We start from the raw sequence: 18,324 nt of genomic DNA on the forward strand, positions 1-18,324 counted from the left end.
TCAAGAGTCTGTGTCCTTTATTTTGGAGTACTTTAAAAAAAAAAAAATAATGGCATGCATGAGAAAAAGACTCACTGTACACACATTAGAGATTGCTGCCACCTCAAATTCATAGTAGCGCTGTTGCGGTTGCCTAACCAACAGTTAAACAAAATGCCCCTGAAAGACTGAACAAAGAGGCAGGCAAGATTGTGTAGCTCCGTCCGAGGTATTACTTGGCCGTGTTCCAACGGCCTTAATTTCTAGTGGCATCAGAGGACAAGGATTGCTGTCCCTGTGACAGCTTGGGGTCCATTCATCCAGATTGTCCCAACAGGCAGAACTGCTAAGGGTCTGACATGTTGGTATTTATCCCTTTCGCTGTGGGGGATGGCACAACTGCACAAAATGGAGGCCTTGTCTGTAGGCTGCCCTCTCTTCTATGCACTGCAGAAACCTCTGGCACCCTGGAATATGTGACAAATAAAAAGCAGATTGTGAGCAATATGTTTCATGTTATACTTCAAACAATTCATACACTATGTGAACTGAAAGTAAAGCTATTTGCTTACTGAGACAGCATATTCACAGTTCTTTGAGTAGCTCTGGTCTTCTTATGCCGAGGTCCAAACAGTGCAATCTGTACCTCAAGACACTGACAAAACGAAAACAGAACCATTTAGGGTTGAAGGTTAGTCATCTATTGTACACTGTGTGGTTTGGAAAATAATCAACTTGAAGCCACTTCATACAATCTTTTTAGTCAAAGGGCAGACTTTACATAGTGAAGAGACTATCACACAGCAGGAGTTTCTCTTTCACTGATGCATGCACCCATTACCATGTCCAGACCACCTCCTTAAGATAGAGAAAACACTTCATACTCACAGATATCCTTCCCTCTCTCTCTCTCTCTCTCTCTCTCTCTCTCTCTCTCTCTCTCTCGTGAATCTTACAGCTCTGATAACAACATCACTCTCGGGGAGAGTATTGGCAAGCTAGCCTCCAGATTTGATTTAAGAGGTCCAAACAACGATGGCTGCCAGCCAAGTGTAGCTGCCATTGTGATCTGTCATTCGTAATGACACAACAATAAACAATCAAGCTGTGTGTATTTTTGTTACCCTGCAGGCTCTTGTTGCCTGACCACAGCTAAATCTGACTTACAACTCCAGTGCATGTCCTCCGGCAGGCCTTGCTCATTCTCTGAAACAGAATACAACTATGGCCTCTGGGGACTCAAAAATTACAGCCGCCGCCAAGTGTTGCATAACAGCAGAGACAAAGATTACCCAATATTTCCACAACCACTGGACTGACAGGCCCTTTCAAAGGTCCAGGGAAAAAATTCTGTGTTCACTGTTTCCATAATGTTAACTGTAGAACCCCCCTCCCCCCCCCCCCCCTCGTTTTTGATGGAAAAGGTGGTTGTCATTTTCCCCAGCTTCCCTGGCTTTTAAGATTGATGCAATGGGAGTATGTTTTCAGCAGGAAGAGGGTGGTAAATGTCAAATGTGAGTGTGTCTTTCACATGCACTCGTGCGTGTTTCTCTGCACTGGTGAGAGTTTATGAAGGATCTCACCACAGCGCATAGAACCGTAGTGCGTTTCCACAGAGTTGAGTAGAGCCTTTAGGAAATGACGCATTATGTCCAGCAACAGGGATATCAAGCACCTTCATGCCTTTTCTTCTTGTGACAGGACCCTCATTATTCCCACTATCTCTTGGGTTCTAGCCTGGCTAGCGCCAGCACTTCTCAATGAGACGTGGTCTGGGAACCAAACGTTCATTTTCTCGTATTTGAAAAAAATGCCCAGATCCGTTTATTGGGTGCCACGGATGTCTATCAAATGCGTCTGTGCATAGCTCATCATCGTCTTGCTTTCCCCCCTGTTCTGTGATTGGTTCCCTATCTCAGGCGAAAATTTGCTCCATGGTCTCCAGGCTGCCTTAGCAGCGTGAATCAAATCGCGCGCAAGGCAGCATGGGAACACCCAGGCTACTTGGGTTCGGTCCAGATTTCTAAATCGGGAGGTTTGTTGCCCTTTCTATAGCCCAGCTGTTGTCATGATTACGGCAGAAAGAACATGATATCATGGTGTTATCTGTCAGGGACGCTATTGAAAGGTTAGTGGCCTAGAGAGAAGCAGAGAACATGGGCCCGGTGATTCATGCTGGGGTTCTTGGATCCTTCTGCGCCTAGTTACAACAACAAAGCAACATAGCAACAGGACTCCTTCACTTACAGGCATGTTAGCACTAGCAACCAGGAAGACCACTATGCTTGTGCTATTTTGGAGTGTTTTTCAGTGCGGAAATACAGACGCAGTGGGAAAGACCCTCTAAATGTCACTTTATCACACTGCATATTCTGGCACTGACGACTGAAGCATAGTGAGTTGGTTAGTCTTCCTTAACAGGTGGGGAGAAGGTTGTATTTTTATAGGGCTGAGGCTAATGCATTCCTTGGTATCTCACACACAGCTATTTTGCAACCCTTGTTTCACATTCTCAGTCAATGAAGAGCTCCTTCAATGGCGAACATAGCAAGACACATTCTAGAATACTTGCATTTCCTTACAAGGACCTGGTGGAATGCTGCCGTAATTGGGGTCGTTGCCCTCTGCAACAGACTGCATTGGAGTCAGCAATGTTCCCAACTCTGTCAAAAAACCCTCCAGGGACCCATCTGTCTGCGATCGTCCAAAAACAGAGAGAGCACAATGTCACACTGTGTGACATTTTTCGCTATAGGGAGTGTTTCCCCTGCCTCCAGCCTTCATCCAAGATTAGCCTGTAGCTCTCACAGCCCTGGGCCTCAGAGACTCTGGTGAAAATAGCAGCTCCATTACAATGACAGTGCCTCTTTTGCGCACTGTATATTTGCAAGGGCCTTAATCTGACGGCTTTACACATGCTAGAGATTTCCACCTCTGGCCGGTTTATTCATTTTGGGTGTGCCGCTCCCCACTGACTCCTGGCCTTTAGAGTGAGCTTCTAAAATTGCAGAACAGCAGTGAGAGCCTTGCATATGTGACGCTGACAACGAATGATCATGTACACGTAGACATGGGGACACCCTGCTGAAGGAGTAATCTCCGGGTACATTACCATAAGGCATTCAAACTGCTTGTGATTTATTTTCTCCTAAAGTTTTTATTTTCCATTGCATGCCATTATATGGCAAAGGTGGAAAATGTGGTGACATGTTACTGCATAAGATACCACATGGAATCTCATTAAATATCTCATCAGGACAGGTTTAGTTGCTTATGGAAGTAGTGACTAAATGTAGTATGGCTACATATAACGACTTGTGTTAATTGGCTTCTTATAAACAATACAATACAGTACCTGTATGGTTCCTCGTCCTGAAGGAGTTACATCAGAATCATATATGCTAATGTCCTTTTAAGAGCTACTATACATTCATGTAAATAATTCGCTGTGACACTGACAACACAATGACACTGATTGAACTGTACAACCTAAGTGTTCCACCATCACACCTACTACCTGTGCTATTGAACAGACCTTATATTCTAGACATACACATCATTATAATGCCGTAGCAATTTGGACTTGATGACAGGAGTTGACTGGATTGTCAGGAGTTGACTGGATTAGATTTATCCCCAAAACCACACTCGGGCTGGATCTATCCCAGAAACCCCTGCTGCATGACTAGGCTCTGGATTTACCTTGCTCATAGTTCTTTGGACCGGTTACATCCATCCCAGAATCCCCCTGCTGCATGACTACTAGGCTCTGGATTTACCTTGCTCATAGTTCTTTGGACCGGTTACATCCATCCCAGAATCCCCGCTGCATGACTAGGCTCTGGGTTTACCTTGCTCATGGTTTTATGGGCCTGTTTCATCTGTCCCTGAGTCATCTCCACTCCACCAATCAGCTGCAGTGTCTCAGCCACCTCAGTGCTCAGGTCACCGAAGGCGCTCCTCTTCAAGGCCAGTGACTCGCGCTGCAACGCCACACTCCTCTGCACACACAGTTGGAGAGCAGAGTTAGAAAAAGTCACACTGATTTCCTTTTCAGAGTTGCTCTTTGTTTACCTCTATGCTACCCAGTACAAATTCTAAACCAGGATATAGACATTATGTAGGACTGGCTGGCACTTACTTCAGAAAGCTTTACTGTCAGAGAGTGGAAGATAGGACTCCTCAACCCAAAGCCACATGGGGCACACTTGCGTACTTGTCAGCCATAGCTTTGCTAGGATGACTGGCTTCCATACCTGAGATTATGGACTTGGGCCTTGATGTAGCACAATTACCCAACAACAACACAGGTGGCAAATATGACAGTGGTTTGTTTGCCTGTGCACAAATGAATGGTAAATAAACAGAGCGAGCAAGCAAACCTCCTGTTGGCCAGTTTGCAGGAGGAAGCGGCAGTAGTCATCCAGCACGGTCAGCGTTGTGGCATCCTCTGGGCCTGTCACACTCCTGTACACACTCAGACTCTCCTCAAAGTAATGTGCAGCAGAATCTGAGCATGCACGCACACACACACACACACACACAGACTTTGAATTGAGGGGCTGCAAATTGATTTGAAAGGCTGCAAATCTATCATCACTTAATAGCACATTTAGTACAGTCAAATATCGGATTGAGAACATTCCATTGTACAGTATGTAAGGGATAACGGCCGCCGAGGTGTCCTGTTATACAAAATTAATGGACGAGGGCGAGGGGCAAAGAACTCCCTGATGCGCAGCGGAGGGGAGTTGCCTCCGCCCGAGTCCATTAATTCCGTATAACTGGACACACCTCGAAGGCCGTTATCCCGCTTATCACCCGGTTGCCACTATAAAGTAAAGGAAACACGCGGTTCCGTTTAAAAAGAAGCTCACTAGTTCAGCTTGTTGTACAACTTTCGTTGACCCTATAACAGCGATAGCATGGACAGTAAGCTCGTTTACAGTTGATTCCATTGTTGCAAAGCCTGCCTCCAGGCTCAACCGTCGCCCTACTATCGTTGTTATAGATACCATTCATAAGCATTGATATGGAACGGCGATTAACCTTTTTTTACCAGATATACTTCATAAGTGTCCCGTTATTCAGAATTAAAAGCCACCCTGCCAGCCAATCAGAAAAGAGTATTTCTTCTCTCTGGGTGACAAGATTTTTATCTCACTTGTTTTGTTCTGATTTACTTCTTTACCTAATAATTAAATGGCTTGGGCCTCTTTGCAATGCTCGATCTGTAAAGAATGCATCAGGACTCTGGGAAATCTGTGGTGAGGTCTGATTGCCAATGTTCTTGGTTACTAAAGTGAGACTGTTCTTCCTTGGCCCTCTAATATAAGAAGTGTCCTCATCCTCCTTGCCCCTTGGATTTCCCCCATCCATATATGCTACATCTAGTAGTCCAGTAGCTCAGAAGTATGTTGATGGGTTGTGGTGGGTCATCCCCATTCACTTGCCAGTCACCTACTTGACTACTGAGTGCACTGATCTCAATCTATCCAAACTCTCTCTCTCTCTCTCTCTCTCTCTCTCTCTCTCTCTCTCTCTCACACACACGCACACACACACACACACACACACACACACACACACACACACACACACACACACACACACACACACACACACACACACACACACACACGTTCACTCATGGGCCCCACAGAGGCTGAGTAGTGAAAGTGGAGTTACCATTGTGGTGGGGTTCTGCTGCACTGGAGTAGGCCAGAGCCAGACTGTGGGCAACATGTGCCCCCTCCATCCCCTCAGGGCTCTGACTCAGGGCAATGGCATGAGCCTGCAGAGAGAGAGAGAGAGGGAGAGAGAGAGGGAGAGAGGGAGAGAGAGAGAGAGGGAGGGAGGGAGAAAGGGAGAGGCAGAGAGAGAGGGAGCGAGAGAGGGAGAGAGGGAGAGAGAGAGAGAGGGAGGGAGGGAGGGTGATGAAGAGAGAAAAGCGAGAAGAAATAGAAAAACAGAGAGAGAAAGAGAGAGAATAGAGAGTAGAAGAGATGGAGGAGTATGGGGAGGGGGTGTGGTAGTGTGAAGAAATAAAGAAAGAAAAAAAATGAAGAAAAATAGTGTGAAAATGTGAGAGTGGGAGAGGAGAGAGAGCCTTGAAATGGAGACAGATCATATAGCCCACCCCTCAGCGCTGGGTGGGAGTACTGATGACCTAACAAGCCTAACACATGGTGCAGGCAGGGAATGGGTTTCCTCTCAGCATCTCACAGGGGGCACAATCCATAAAGCAATGAAAAGACATTCAGTATGCTGTGTAATGAGAGTCTCAGGAGTCTATAGAACTCCAGAAGATCTCGTATGATACACACATACACACATAACCCTTCCATGTCTGACTTTCACTGCCCTCTCAGAACCAAACTCTCTTCAGTTAACAAACTCCCTGCATTACGACCTCTGAAACCAAACTGATTCATAACCCTCAGAGGTCGATATGTAGAATTCTCTGATCATGGATTTTTTGTGATAGATTTTTTTTTCCAATTATTCAGCAGTTGTAATCTTGTTTCAAAAAATTTACAAAAGAGAGTCGATCAAAAAAGGTGGAGGAGAAGGAAATGCTTTCCAGAAAACCAATTTCTAGGAACTCTGAAAGCCCATTCAGAATCTTTTCAATGAGCATAAAGGAGCCCTCATGTGAACTGTGCTGAATGTAGATGATTGTTTCTCTTGCCTGAAGGAGATGCTCGATGGCTTTGTCCAGTCTTCCCCTGGCCTGCTCTATGGCGGCCATGTCTCTGTGGATGGAGCAGCTCCTGCCAGCTTCACCCATCTCCTCCTGCAGCTCCAGAGCCCTCTGACACTGGGCCAGAGCCTCCCCTGACCGGCCTTGGCGCTGGTACACCCTGGAACACAGGAACACACACAGAGACACACACACACACACAGACACACACACACACACAGGGCCCCACCCCCCCACACACAGGTACACACACACACAAACACACACACACACACACACACACACACACACACACACACACACACACACAGAGAGAGAGAGACACACACACACACATACACACAAACACACACTTGTTAAGATGTGCCTACTGCCTGTGCCTTGCACTCAGTTAGATAGTAGACTTTCACAAACACACAAGGGGGCACCATCTTGCTTCTTTCACCTGGTAGGTACGGACTAGCTATTTAAAGTCATGAAGAAGCGAACGGAGAACGGAGGACTTGGTCTGGCATGGTTGGCCAGGCCTGCTCATGGAACTACCCTTGTGTTTCAGCCCTAGACCCTTCTGTTGGATTTGACCTTTTTGGATTCACTATGCGCTTGGGCCCATTTTCATTTTTCTGGTGTTTAATTTGGTGTTTTCTCCACATTTCTAAACGTTGGCAGTACGAGAGAGGAATGTCGCGCACGGGCTGACTGTCCTCAAGGGGGACAATGCGTAGGCTGTTCGTCCTCGAGGGGGACAATGCGTAGGCTGACCATCCTCGAGGGGACAATGCACGGGCTGGTCCAGGACCTGAAAGTAAGCTGGTGTCCTCACTATTAGATCGTACTAGACTGCCACATAATCACATAGGTTAGGGACTCTGGTCTGGACAGCACATAATTTACTTGTTGCTTGTAGCTTGTTGCCAGGCTATGACTTCCTAACACACTTAGCATTTCTATATTAGAGAAACCATTCAAAAACATGTTCGGATCGGCAAAAAGCTCAAACAAAATGCATACTTATTATAGGAGCTCCTCTTCAATTCATACACAAAATCACCTGAACTGAATTTTACTAGTGTGGTCTCGTGACACTATTTACTTTATGAACACTTTAAACTAAACCCCTAAGAGGCGAGCTGAAGATGGCAGTGACCCAGACAGAGTCTCTCATCCTAAGGAAGGGAGACGGGACACAGCCAGTCCAAGACAGTACCTATCTGACCTGCCTCACGCTTACTCTTCACCCTTGCACTGGATGCTTATTGAGAGCAGGGCTTAGGCTGGCAGAAGAGTACAAGTTCAGCATGGGGCCTTGCTCTGGGGAGCACACAGAAAAATAGGAGCTGGCAGAAGTGCCATGATGCAACCAGAGGCTTTGCTAGTGAACTCCTGCATAAAAGAAAGTATTTCCTCTCTGTTTCCCTCATCTCAGTTGAGCCAGGCCATCTCCCTGGATAGGATTGGAATGGCTTCACATGGATATGCCATAAAAACACTTTGCTAGACCTGATGGTTACACCTTTTTCTTTTAACTCTGCTCAGCCAAAAATGACCAGTGTTTAGTTAGCTTAGGCAATATATTGCATTTTTAAAGTTACATACATACATTATGAATACCCTTTTTAATACCAAAGAAGAGCACTTCAGGTTTATTAAAATAAACATAGTTCGGGAAGACTACAGTGGGTGTGCTGTGTTTGGAATATAAACCGGCGGCTGCAGCCAAACACGTGCGATGCAGCCGTAACACAAGGCCCCTGGAGCGAGCAGCAAGCAGCACTCCACTAAAGACAGCTCCACATGACTTTATTAGGCTTAAGACGCAGGCTTCAGGCCCAGTGGGGGGGGGGAGCCCACGCCTCGGCGGCTAAGTGCCCGGCAAAGGACAGCCTGCTGTCCGACACCTCATTTGGGAGATGTTGTTGATGAAAATCAGCTCAATGCTTGTGTATACACACACTAATCAACCACAACAGGCTACAAGGAGTAAATAAGGCGACATACTGTAAGACAGCACTGATTCTGTGCAGTGTCAGACGTGAGAACAAAAACAGGGATTGGATTAGGGGCATGAGGCAGTGATTTGTAGGAGTGAATTGTGATTGTGATTTGAAGAGTAGTTACTAGTTAGCTAATTGGGTGTTGCTTGGAAGGCACATGCAGACACTCACAATGTTTTTTCTCACATAAAAGAGGCACACAGACTGTTTCTCTCAAACACACACTTTGGCACAGGCGTTCACTCACTAACACACACACACAAACAAACACACACACACACACACACACACACACACACACACACACACACACACACACACGCACACACACACGCACACGCACACATACACACACACACACACACACACACACACACACATTTAAACACAATGCAAGCAGTAGAACAGAGAACAAAGAGTTTTCAGTCTGCTTCCATCTCCAGATCTCACCGGCGTGGGCCCAGTGCACTACACACACACACACAAACACACACACACACACACACAGACCGTGACATCACCATCCTGAGCATATCCTGCCTACTGCCTCCATTAGACTGCACTGCCAACAGAATGATCCCCTCCCTGCAGCATTCATAAACACTAATGGACTCCAAATCAAATTTCTGCCTGAACACACACACACACACACACACACACACACACACACACACACACACACACACACACACACACACACACACACACACACACAATGTGAGTCCACAGTCTGGGAACAGCAGCACTTCAGTCATTACCAACCTGAATGTCAAGGACTTATGGTGAGCCACTATTTGCACTGGCCATAACAACTCATTAATGCCTTCTGCCTTTCCTTAGTCTCTCTCCACCTCATAATCACATTCAAAGTTTCTCAGTGAGACCAACAGAAAATCTTAATCACATGAAAGCATGGACATTAATGCCAGCAATCAGTAGGCCTACAAGTCCCCCGGGTGGGACAGTGGCTCTCTAAAGCAGATGTTTGCTAAGCAGACAGGAGAGCTCCTAAGGTGTGTGTGTGTGTATGTGTGTGTGTGTGTATGTATGTGTGTGTATGTGTGTGTGTTTGTTTCTATCTGTTTTTGATTCATGGCCGTTTTAGACAAACAGCTTTTATGTAAGCTGGAAAATCCCCGAGACAGAGGCAGAGAGCTACTCCACCCCTTCAATCTAAAATTCCCACAAACCAAAAGGGGCCTCCACTTCCATCTCCATCCTTTTTAGGGCAGCTCACTGAGCCCCCACCACCCCACAACACCGTCACCGTGGATGCTAGCAAACAGACCTACACACACAGCCACAACACACCACACACACACAAACACCACACACACACACACCACACCGGGGGCTGCTCTCCCTCATCTGCCTGCCTCACCCTGTCCCACTCCCTCTCTTTAAGGAGGAGAAATGTAATCGGATGCAGAAATCGAATTGGCTGTCCCGAGCCCGGAGACGTGATCTAATTAGGGATTTTAAAGACGACCTGCCAAGCAGCCCACAAGGGCCGCTGCTTAGTAATGGGTACCAGACCGAGGCTGACGCGCGGTACAGTGAGGCACACAAGTCAACACAGTCAGGCATAGAGCAGCGTAGCCAAGCAAAACAGGGGAAAACAGAGACGGAGCCATGGGGAAAATACCACCGTTTTGACCTTTAAACATGGAAAGTCAAGACTTATGTTGATGGATCTCTGGATGGGATGAACTGAATGCCACTATTGTCTGTTGTCTTTTGATGTTCATTGTGTACCATTCCTTGCCTGTAGTCCTCTCCAGGTGGTACAATGACATCATTCAGAAATGGGAGCATGACATAACCTTCCCTTTGGAGAAGAGTGCCAAAAAAACAACTTGACTGTGGAACATATCAGCCTACTGAAACAAAGCAAGAAAAGACTGTGCACACAAAAGACACATGCAATAGTGCAAGACTGTGAGGCTTGAGAGAGACTTCAGTGTATGAAGGATTACACACACACACACACACACACACACACCCACGTCGGTAGAAGGCACACATCATGCATTTAAATTGATATAATACAGATCCTTCTCACATCGGTCATACAGATGGAATGTGGAATGCTGTTAAAGGGAGATGACATAACCCTTTGTTCCTGTCAACCAAAACACCTCCAACATCTGACATGGATTCACCCACATCCACCCCACACCCCCATCCACACAGTGTCCCTCTCTCTCTCTTACACACATGCACATGCATGCACACATACAATGGAATGAATGCTCCATATAACTGCTTATGTGTTGCATTCAGTGCATAGCTCTACATGGAAGTCCGATGTGGAAGAGCTCCATCTGGACCTGAAAATGCACTCTACCGCTTCCTTTGTTGGCAGATTTCGAGTGGACATTCTCTGTGGTCAAGCTCTGTGTTGATTGCAAGAGCCACTGGCTCGCTCGCTTCGGCCAAAGCCAACTTCATAGCCACTCTTCAACAAAAGAGATTTAGCAAGCTCTCGCCCCCGCGCCAACTCTGCACATTTTTTCAATTTCAGACAGCGAGTAAACAAACTATGTTTGTGTGCAGGGTGGCAAAAACAACTAAGGTATGCTGCCTAGATGTATCAATATCCAACAATGGATTTCCCCTTCACAGGCAACTCATTCATCACTGTACGTCACTGCCATGAATAGAGTATGAAGATATAAGTATAGATGTAGGTATCATAATAGAAGTAGATAGCCATGGCAACAAATAGTGTCACAGGGAGTGCACACATACTGATTATATACAAATGCACAGACAAAATATGCACTCTAAATAATATTCACTAAATATAGACAATATGAATATAAAAATGTTGATTGTCTCATATTCTCGTTTTCTGGTGTATTACTAGCTGATACTGTACTGCAGTGCTATAAAGATGCTTCAGGACACGATCACCTAAATGATCCCTGATGTCTTTTCCACAGTAGCTTTCAGCCCAGGGAACAGCTGACTCATGGAACAGGAGAGTACCTGAAATTGGCCCAGATCTGGCTCTGATCCGGGCCTGATCCGGCAGATCCACTCCAGAGTGTGAAGCTTCTGGTGTAACTGCAGCACCTAAACACTGTGGTCACTCTAAACACAGTGCTGTTTGTTTTGACAGGCTGTCCCTGAGGGAGGTGAAAGGGGGCTACTCTTACATGCAGGGATCAATACCGCACCAGCACTAGCTATTAAATAATGCTGACCGGAGTGTGTGTGTGCCATCAAGACATCAGAACCTTCCTTTTGACCATTCATTCACTGCCATGTTTCTGTCACGTCAGATCAATGAAGTTGTTGACCATATGTTGACACAGTTTATGGGAAAGCCTTTAACAGTAGCACAGTATGGGTTTACACAAGGGAATGAGTGAATGTGGTCATGGGCAGCACTGTATTTTAAGGCATGAATATGGGATATTTTGATATCAATCTGGACAAAAAAAATCTCAACTCTCTTCCTCCTGCCACGGTCATATCCTTGATGAACCGTGGTCTAAACAATCTTCCAGTGAACAGAGATGCTATAGCCTTCCTCTGAAGGTAAAGTCGGTGAAATAGCTCATGAAAAATTCACAGAGGGAAGGGGGTTGGGTTGGGTGTGTATGTATTCTTAAGTGTTTGTGTGTGTGTGTGTGTGTGTGTGCTCTCATGTGTAATTGCTCGAAGAGTGAAAGGGTCGCTGGAGCATTTCTCCTCCACTGAGCTTCTACAAACGAGCGGGAGGGAGGGAAGGAGGGATGCGGGTAGAGACCCCTCCCACAGCGGCCCCTCTGCAGCTGCGCACATCTGGCCCCATCCCCCACCCACTTTACCCCACCCCCACAGAACTGCCCCCAAGAGCATTGAGAGGGCAGCCCTGGTTGCCCTCATCTCTACAGGATAAAAGCTTCATGTCTTCACCACCTCATGCTAGAAGGAGCATTTACAAGTCAGGATCATTAGCAGGAGCCATTTTGTTCTTGTGCTGACGTATGCAACATCAAGAGAAGGGGGGTCAAGACATCCATGATGCACCACACCCACCTCCTGTGAGCCTGACTGTGCCCCGCTGCACGGCACAGGGGAAAACTATTTATTTATGAGACTATGGCTCCCCCTTGAGGCCAAAAAGTGCACTTTCTATGTTTACAATGGAAAAGTTTTGGGACTTGGGGGATCTTTGAGCAATTAGCTGCATGTTGGACCGCTGCCAGTAACACATGTCTCCGTTTAGCATCAGAGTTTAATAAAGATGCAGTGTAAATGCTAAATAAAATGGCAAAGGCTGTCTTAATCAGTGAGCAGATATTTTAAAATCGCCTTGAGTATGTGCCAACATATTTGGGGCAGAACCTGAACATGATACGGCCGTGGCCATGGTCCCCATGGTCAGGGGAAATAAATAGAGCAAAGCATGTGATTCACAGTGAGACATCCAGTAAACAACACAGGAAGTGCTCTCTGTCATTCGATGTATTATGAGGATGTGATTCACTTTTTGTGATGTATCATGACTCAGCAAAATCAGATCAGACACCCATGCACACCCACACACACCCACACACACACACACACACACACACACACACACACACACACACACACATACACACATGGTATACACACAGACACAAATAAATATTTGTAGGTATAACCTGTGTTGTACCTGGATAGGTTTGTGGAAATTTCAAACTCAGTTTTAGTGCTTTCCTCTGGACTGACTCCGCTGAGCTCCTGTAGCTCTCCCAAGATTCCCTCTGCCTTAATGAAGAAGGACTCAGCTTCCATAAGGGTACAATCAGTCAAGGGATCTCCCTGCTATTTTGGTCTTATGAGACACCTCATTCTTGCAAGAGGCTGGTATGACTTTCTAGTAACTACCTCTAACTACCTCTTGAATTGTATGGCTATCCTTGTTGGTTTTAATATTACGAATTAGCATACACTTTCAGTAAAGTAAAATCACAATCTTCATCTGATGTTGATTATTGCATGCAAGAACATTTTTATATAATTATTTGAGGACATACAACAATATCTCTCAAGTTATTACTAATCTGTAAATGTAGTCACTACACAAAGCATGATCTAGTCTCCAGTGTTCTGATTCAAAGGCTCCAAAGGATATTTTCCCAGGAGCAGGGCTGCTCCTCCCTGAGTCTGTTGGGTACTGAGCAGGCAATGTAGCCTGGCAACCCGCTCCTCCTGGGGGGTGGATGAGGGCACAGAGAGGGGAAGGAGGGAGTGGGCCCTGGAGGCATGCTCGTCAGCCTGGGCCGCCCATCCTGGGAAACTCACACAAGACACAAAATAGTACATGGCCTGCTGTCACATGTTGTACAAGCTTTTGAGTCTATGTGTATGCGTATGTTTGTTGTGTATGTTTGTTTTACATATTAGCATTGAATATGCCATATTTACAATGCAGCCCTATAGATAGACAACACCATATAGTCTGTTATAAGCACTTTCTTAGCAGATTTTGTTTTCTCCACACATTTGGTCAATGATGAATGATTTGGTCTTATGTCAGTATAAATGCCAGCCAACGTCAATATCTTGTTTAAATTAAAGCAACACAATGTAGATCATAAAATAATGGCTTCAAACTCATTTTTTTGTGCTGCACTGACAAACAATATATGAAAGGGTCCGTCCGTGTCAAATCAGATAAGGTTGTTGTCTGCACATCTCAGATTATGTTCAAACCTACATTATGAATGGGTTTCAAAACCAAGGCCTGTCTCACATTTCTGTTCAAAGCCTATGTCTTCATATTTTCAGCCCTTGATATCCTTTCAGTTTTACAGCCTGAAAACAAACGCATTATCTGGGAAGCCTTGTTTGGGCAATACTTTCTTGAAAAGTATTATTCACAGCCAGCCCAAACATGTTCTCAGCATATCAAACCATTAAAAGTTTGTTGTGCTTGCAGGCTCACTGCTCACTAGATTTGGAAAAAGAAAAGTGTGCAAAAAAAGTGACATTAAGGGGTTTATAAACTTTTTTGTACCTATTTGGTATCAATTATCGTTTTTTTTTTTCTTTAAATACAATATTTGATTTATGTTGTGCCAATACTTGAGGTCTTGGCATAGTTATATTGAGGATAAAACAAGGGGAGGTTGCATTTTTCAGTCATTCACTTTTTCAGTCACGTTTTAGTCAAGGACTAAAATTGTATGGTAGCTAGTAGGAACATGTAAATCAATGTGGCTCATTGTACAATATGGGCATTTAGTGGAAAAAATGCCAATGTTGTATCATTGGTAAATATTATACACTACCAGTCAAAAGTTTGGGGTCACTTAGAAATGTCCATTCCACTCCATTATAGACAAAATACCAGCTGAGATCAGTTGCATTGTTTTTTTAATCAGGGCAGCAGTTTTCAGATTACATTAGGTGCTTACATAATTGCAAAAGGGTTCTCGAATGTTGTAGAAAGACATGGCTGATCTTTAATTCAATATCTACATTGCCCATTATAAGCAACCATTCATCCAATGTTCCAAATGCACATTCTGTTTACTAATCTGATATAATTTTATAACTAAGAAAACATTGGAGAACCCTTTGCAATTATGTAAGCACATAATGTAATCTGAAAACTATTTATATTAAAATTAAATACAATTTTCTAAAGGTTTTCAGACCGACATGTTTTAAAACTGGGATATTCAGTAGCCCTAGATGTAGGCTTCCTATTCACAGTGTTTCCATAATGTTCCTTCGAAAGTAGATGTTCTGTTTACAAAAACTCAAACCTCTGCCTCTTGCAATGATGAGCTTGAAGATGCTTATGGTTACAAGTGACAGAACCCCATGTAGCCTTTTCTTGCCACAGTTATACATTGGATGAGTTATCCTAGTTAATAATACATCAGATTGTCAAAGGTTGCCATTGATATTAATGCCTTTGGTGTCTGCCTCCGCAACATTTTCCAAAGTAAAAACACATTTCGTCAGTTGAAGAGAGGGGGGTTGCGAGACTTGGCAAATCTTTTTTGGGGGTCCGCCAGACAAAAAGTTTACAAACTACTGGTACATGACATAGAGAAGTGTGTTTACTGTTGTTGTTGCATATAATTATTCAATTGACTAGGTAACAAAAAATGAGTGGAAAGATCACCTTTAAACTTTAGGTATGCTTTGGCAAGTCTAGCATAGGCCTGAGCTTGTTTCAAATGCCCATCTCCGTACACTAGTCGGCTGAGGGCTACAAGCCGCACTGTCTCTTGGATGCAGGCATCAAACTGAGGAGAGATGGAAAGGGCACACAATCACACACTCAATACTGGCTCGTTACTGTATGTAGCTATATGCTCTATAAAACCTCAGTCCTGTACATCCTCTCAGTGAAAATAAATCACTCTTGTCAATTTGTCTCCATCCCCTACTCTTGCAACTTTTGTGTATGCTTGTATGTGTGTGCCTGTGTGTATGTGTGTGCGTGCGTGTGTGGGGATGCACAAATGAGAGGTTATGGGCTAGGTTGATGCGGGCCCTTGAGACCAACATGAAAAGTGGTATGTGGCCCCCCCGGGGACCAAACTATTTTTTTCCCAGTAAAAGTCTAGTGGGCCTACATGGCCACCAAGTTTCATGTGCCCCGGTGTTTCAGTGTCCGGGAATCGTTGACCAAAAATTCAGGAAGTTGATGGAAAAAAAATAAAATAATAATAATTAATGCTAGTGTTCATTCTAGATGATATGCAATATCAAGAGTAGGCTAGGCCTAGGTTACACTGATGAGTCAGAAATAACATTTGCCAAAGGTAAATAAAGTTAGCCAGAATCACATTATAGGCTATAGCCTATATCAGTGGTCCCCAAACTTTTTCTTCCGAGGGCCAGCTCACTATGCCTGGCTCTAAGAGAGGTCCAGAGACTCGGAGTATATCAGTAACCATAAATAGCTTAGCGCTGTGAACAAAGGCAGTCTAATTAGTTGAATATTCCATTACATTTAATCTATAGGCTATTGCAATTTAATACCATTGTTATCTGTGTTTATATTGCCACCTTGCCATATCAGTGTAAAATGTAGCTCAAATAATACTAATAATAGTAAGAAATAATACTAATAATAGCATTCTCAAAACTATAAGCAGGGAGTCCCAAAAGTATATTTTGAACTCTGAACTTTGCATACACAGCTGAAGTTGTGAACAAGCAATATCCTACAAATAATTTAAAGTTCTCAAACTATGAGTTTTATGAAGTGGTGGCAGAAACATCTGAAATGACCACCATTCTAACTTTCACTCACCTGATGAGAACTTTGTGAACTCTGTATGAATATTTGAACGAGTGAATAAAAAATATAAATAATTATACCAGAAAGTTCCAGAATTATGACTTGAATAGAAGTTAGTTCGTTATTAACAATTAATTTATAAACTTTTAGAATACTTTGAGCACTGATGCAGTCAGCAGAGGCCTCTTACATTGTTTGCAGGTACAGTAGGCCTACTGTACATTTCATTCCGTTTTCAATGGCAAACGCGAAACAGCGCCAAAACAACCGCCAGTGGACAAAAAGAGTATTACATGTGTACTGTTAAGACCCGCCATAGAGAATGAATGGGGGAAATTACGGAGGTTATAGTTTGACGATGTCGTACTCCCGTGCGGGCCGGATCCTATATACCACGGACATGTTTTGGGGGGCCACCTAAAATGAGGTGGCGGGCCGTAGTTTGGGGACCACTGGCCTATTGTCTGTATAATTTCAACATAATTTAAACGTTCAATGCAACTCCGTCTTACCTGCTCACTGTCAGCAAAGTCTTGCACTCTGCTGTTGCACTGTGCTAACTTCTGCTCTGGTGTCATCTCCGAAGACACCATGTCAACTGACCTCTGAGAGAGAGAGAGAGACAGACTTCTCTCACCCCGTAGAGATTCTCCAGAGCTCCCGCTACTGCTGCCAATGCTGTAGGACGATATGGATTAAAGTTAGTGTAAATCTAACCAAAAGTTAGTTCAATGTCTGTAGAAAAACTAAAGAAAAGCGTTACATAAACTGACACTAAAGGAAAGACTGGAAATAATATTACGCACGACTCTATTCTGCCACTCGGACAGCTTTCCATTGAATTGAATAGGAATGCGTTCCTGGACTGCGATATATTCATTGAAAATCCCAAGTGTTGATTTGAACAGACGGTAAAAATGATTGAACAAATTATTCAATTACTTATGAAACACAAACAACATCTCCAATACGGTGTATTAAAAAACCCGCCCTATAGGCCTATGGCTTTATTTCGGACGTCTTATGTCTGCAGAAGTCAGATATGTTTTTGTGATTGCTACAAGTGTGCTTGCTTTCTGGCTCTACGGTAACCAACACCAAGAAATGTCAACAAAAGCTGCGATTGGTGGTTCCTCGGTTTTTACTCCATCTGACTAGGTCATATGACCACGGCATGTTGTGGGGCTTGTTCAAGAATCATAGCGCCCCGCAACTACGAAGGCGCAGTACCAAGTGTTAGGCTACTGTAAATGTATTGTGATACGCCCCTATCATTCAAAGCAATATAACAGAAATGGCAAAATCCCCATCGACTTCTGAGAGAACAGCCGTATAAAAACAAATGATAAATAGCCACATCATGAAGTTCAACTAAACTGCTTGCTCAGTGTATAGAAGTGCGT

At 44.3% G+C, this 18,324-nt stretch overlaps 1 protein-coding gene across 1 annotated transcript; it reads right to left on the reverse strand.

Moving 5' to 3' along the window:
* ttc23 (tetratricopeptide repeat domain 23) lies at positions 1-17,966 on the reverse strand. The gene is made up of 11 exons (XM_042109996.1): positions 17,728-17,966; positions 17,434-17,599; positions 15,794-15,917; positions 13,790-13,946; positions 13,328-13,453; positions 6,671-6,842; positions 5,668-5,773; positions 4,362-4,489; positions 3,831-3,980; positions 552-634; positions 1-446 (listed from the first exon to the last, which is right to left on the reverse strand). The coding sequence occupies exons 1-11, from the start codon at positions 17,799-17,801 to the stop codon at positions 326-328; spliced, it is 1,407 nt and encodes a 468-aa protein (XP_041965930.1). The 5' UTR covers positions 17,802-17,966; the 3' UTR covers positions 1-325.
* Positions 17,967-18,324: the final 358 nt, after the last annotated feature.

This window comes from Alosa sapidissima, chromosome 11, assembly GCF_018492685.1.
Source record: "Alosa sapidissima isolate fAloSap1 chromosome 11, fAloSap1.pri, whole genome shotgun sequence".
Lineage (NCBI taxonomy): Eukaryota > Metazoa > Chordata > Actinopteri > Clupeiformes > Clupeidae > Alosa > Alosa sapidissima.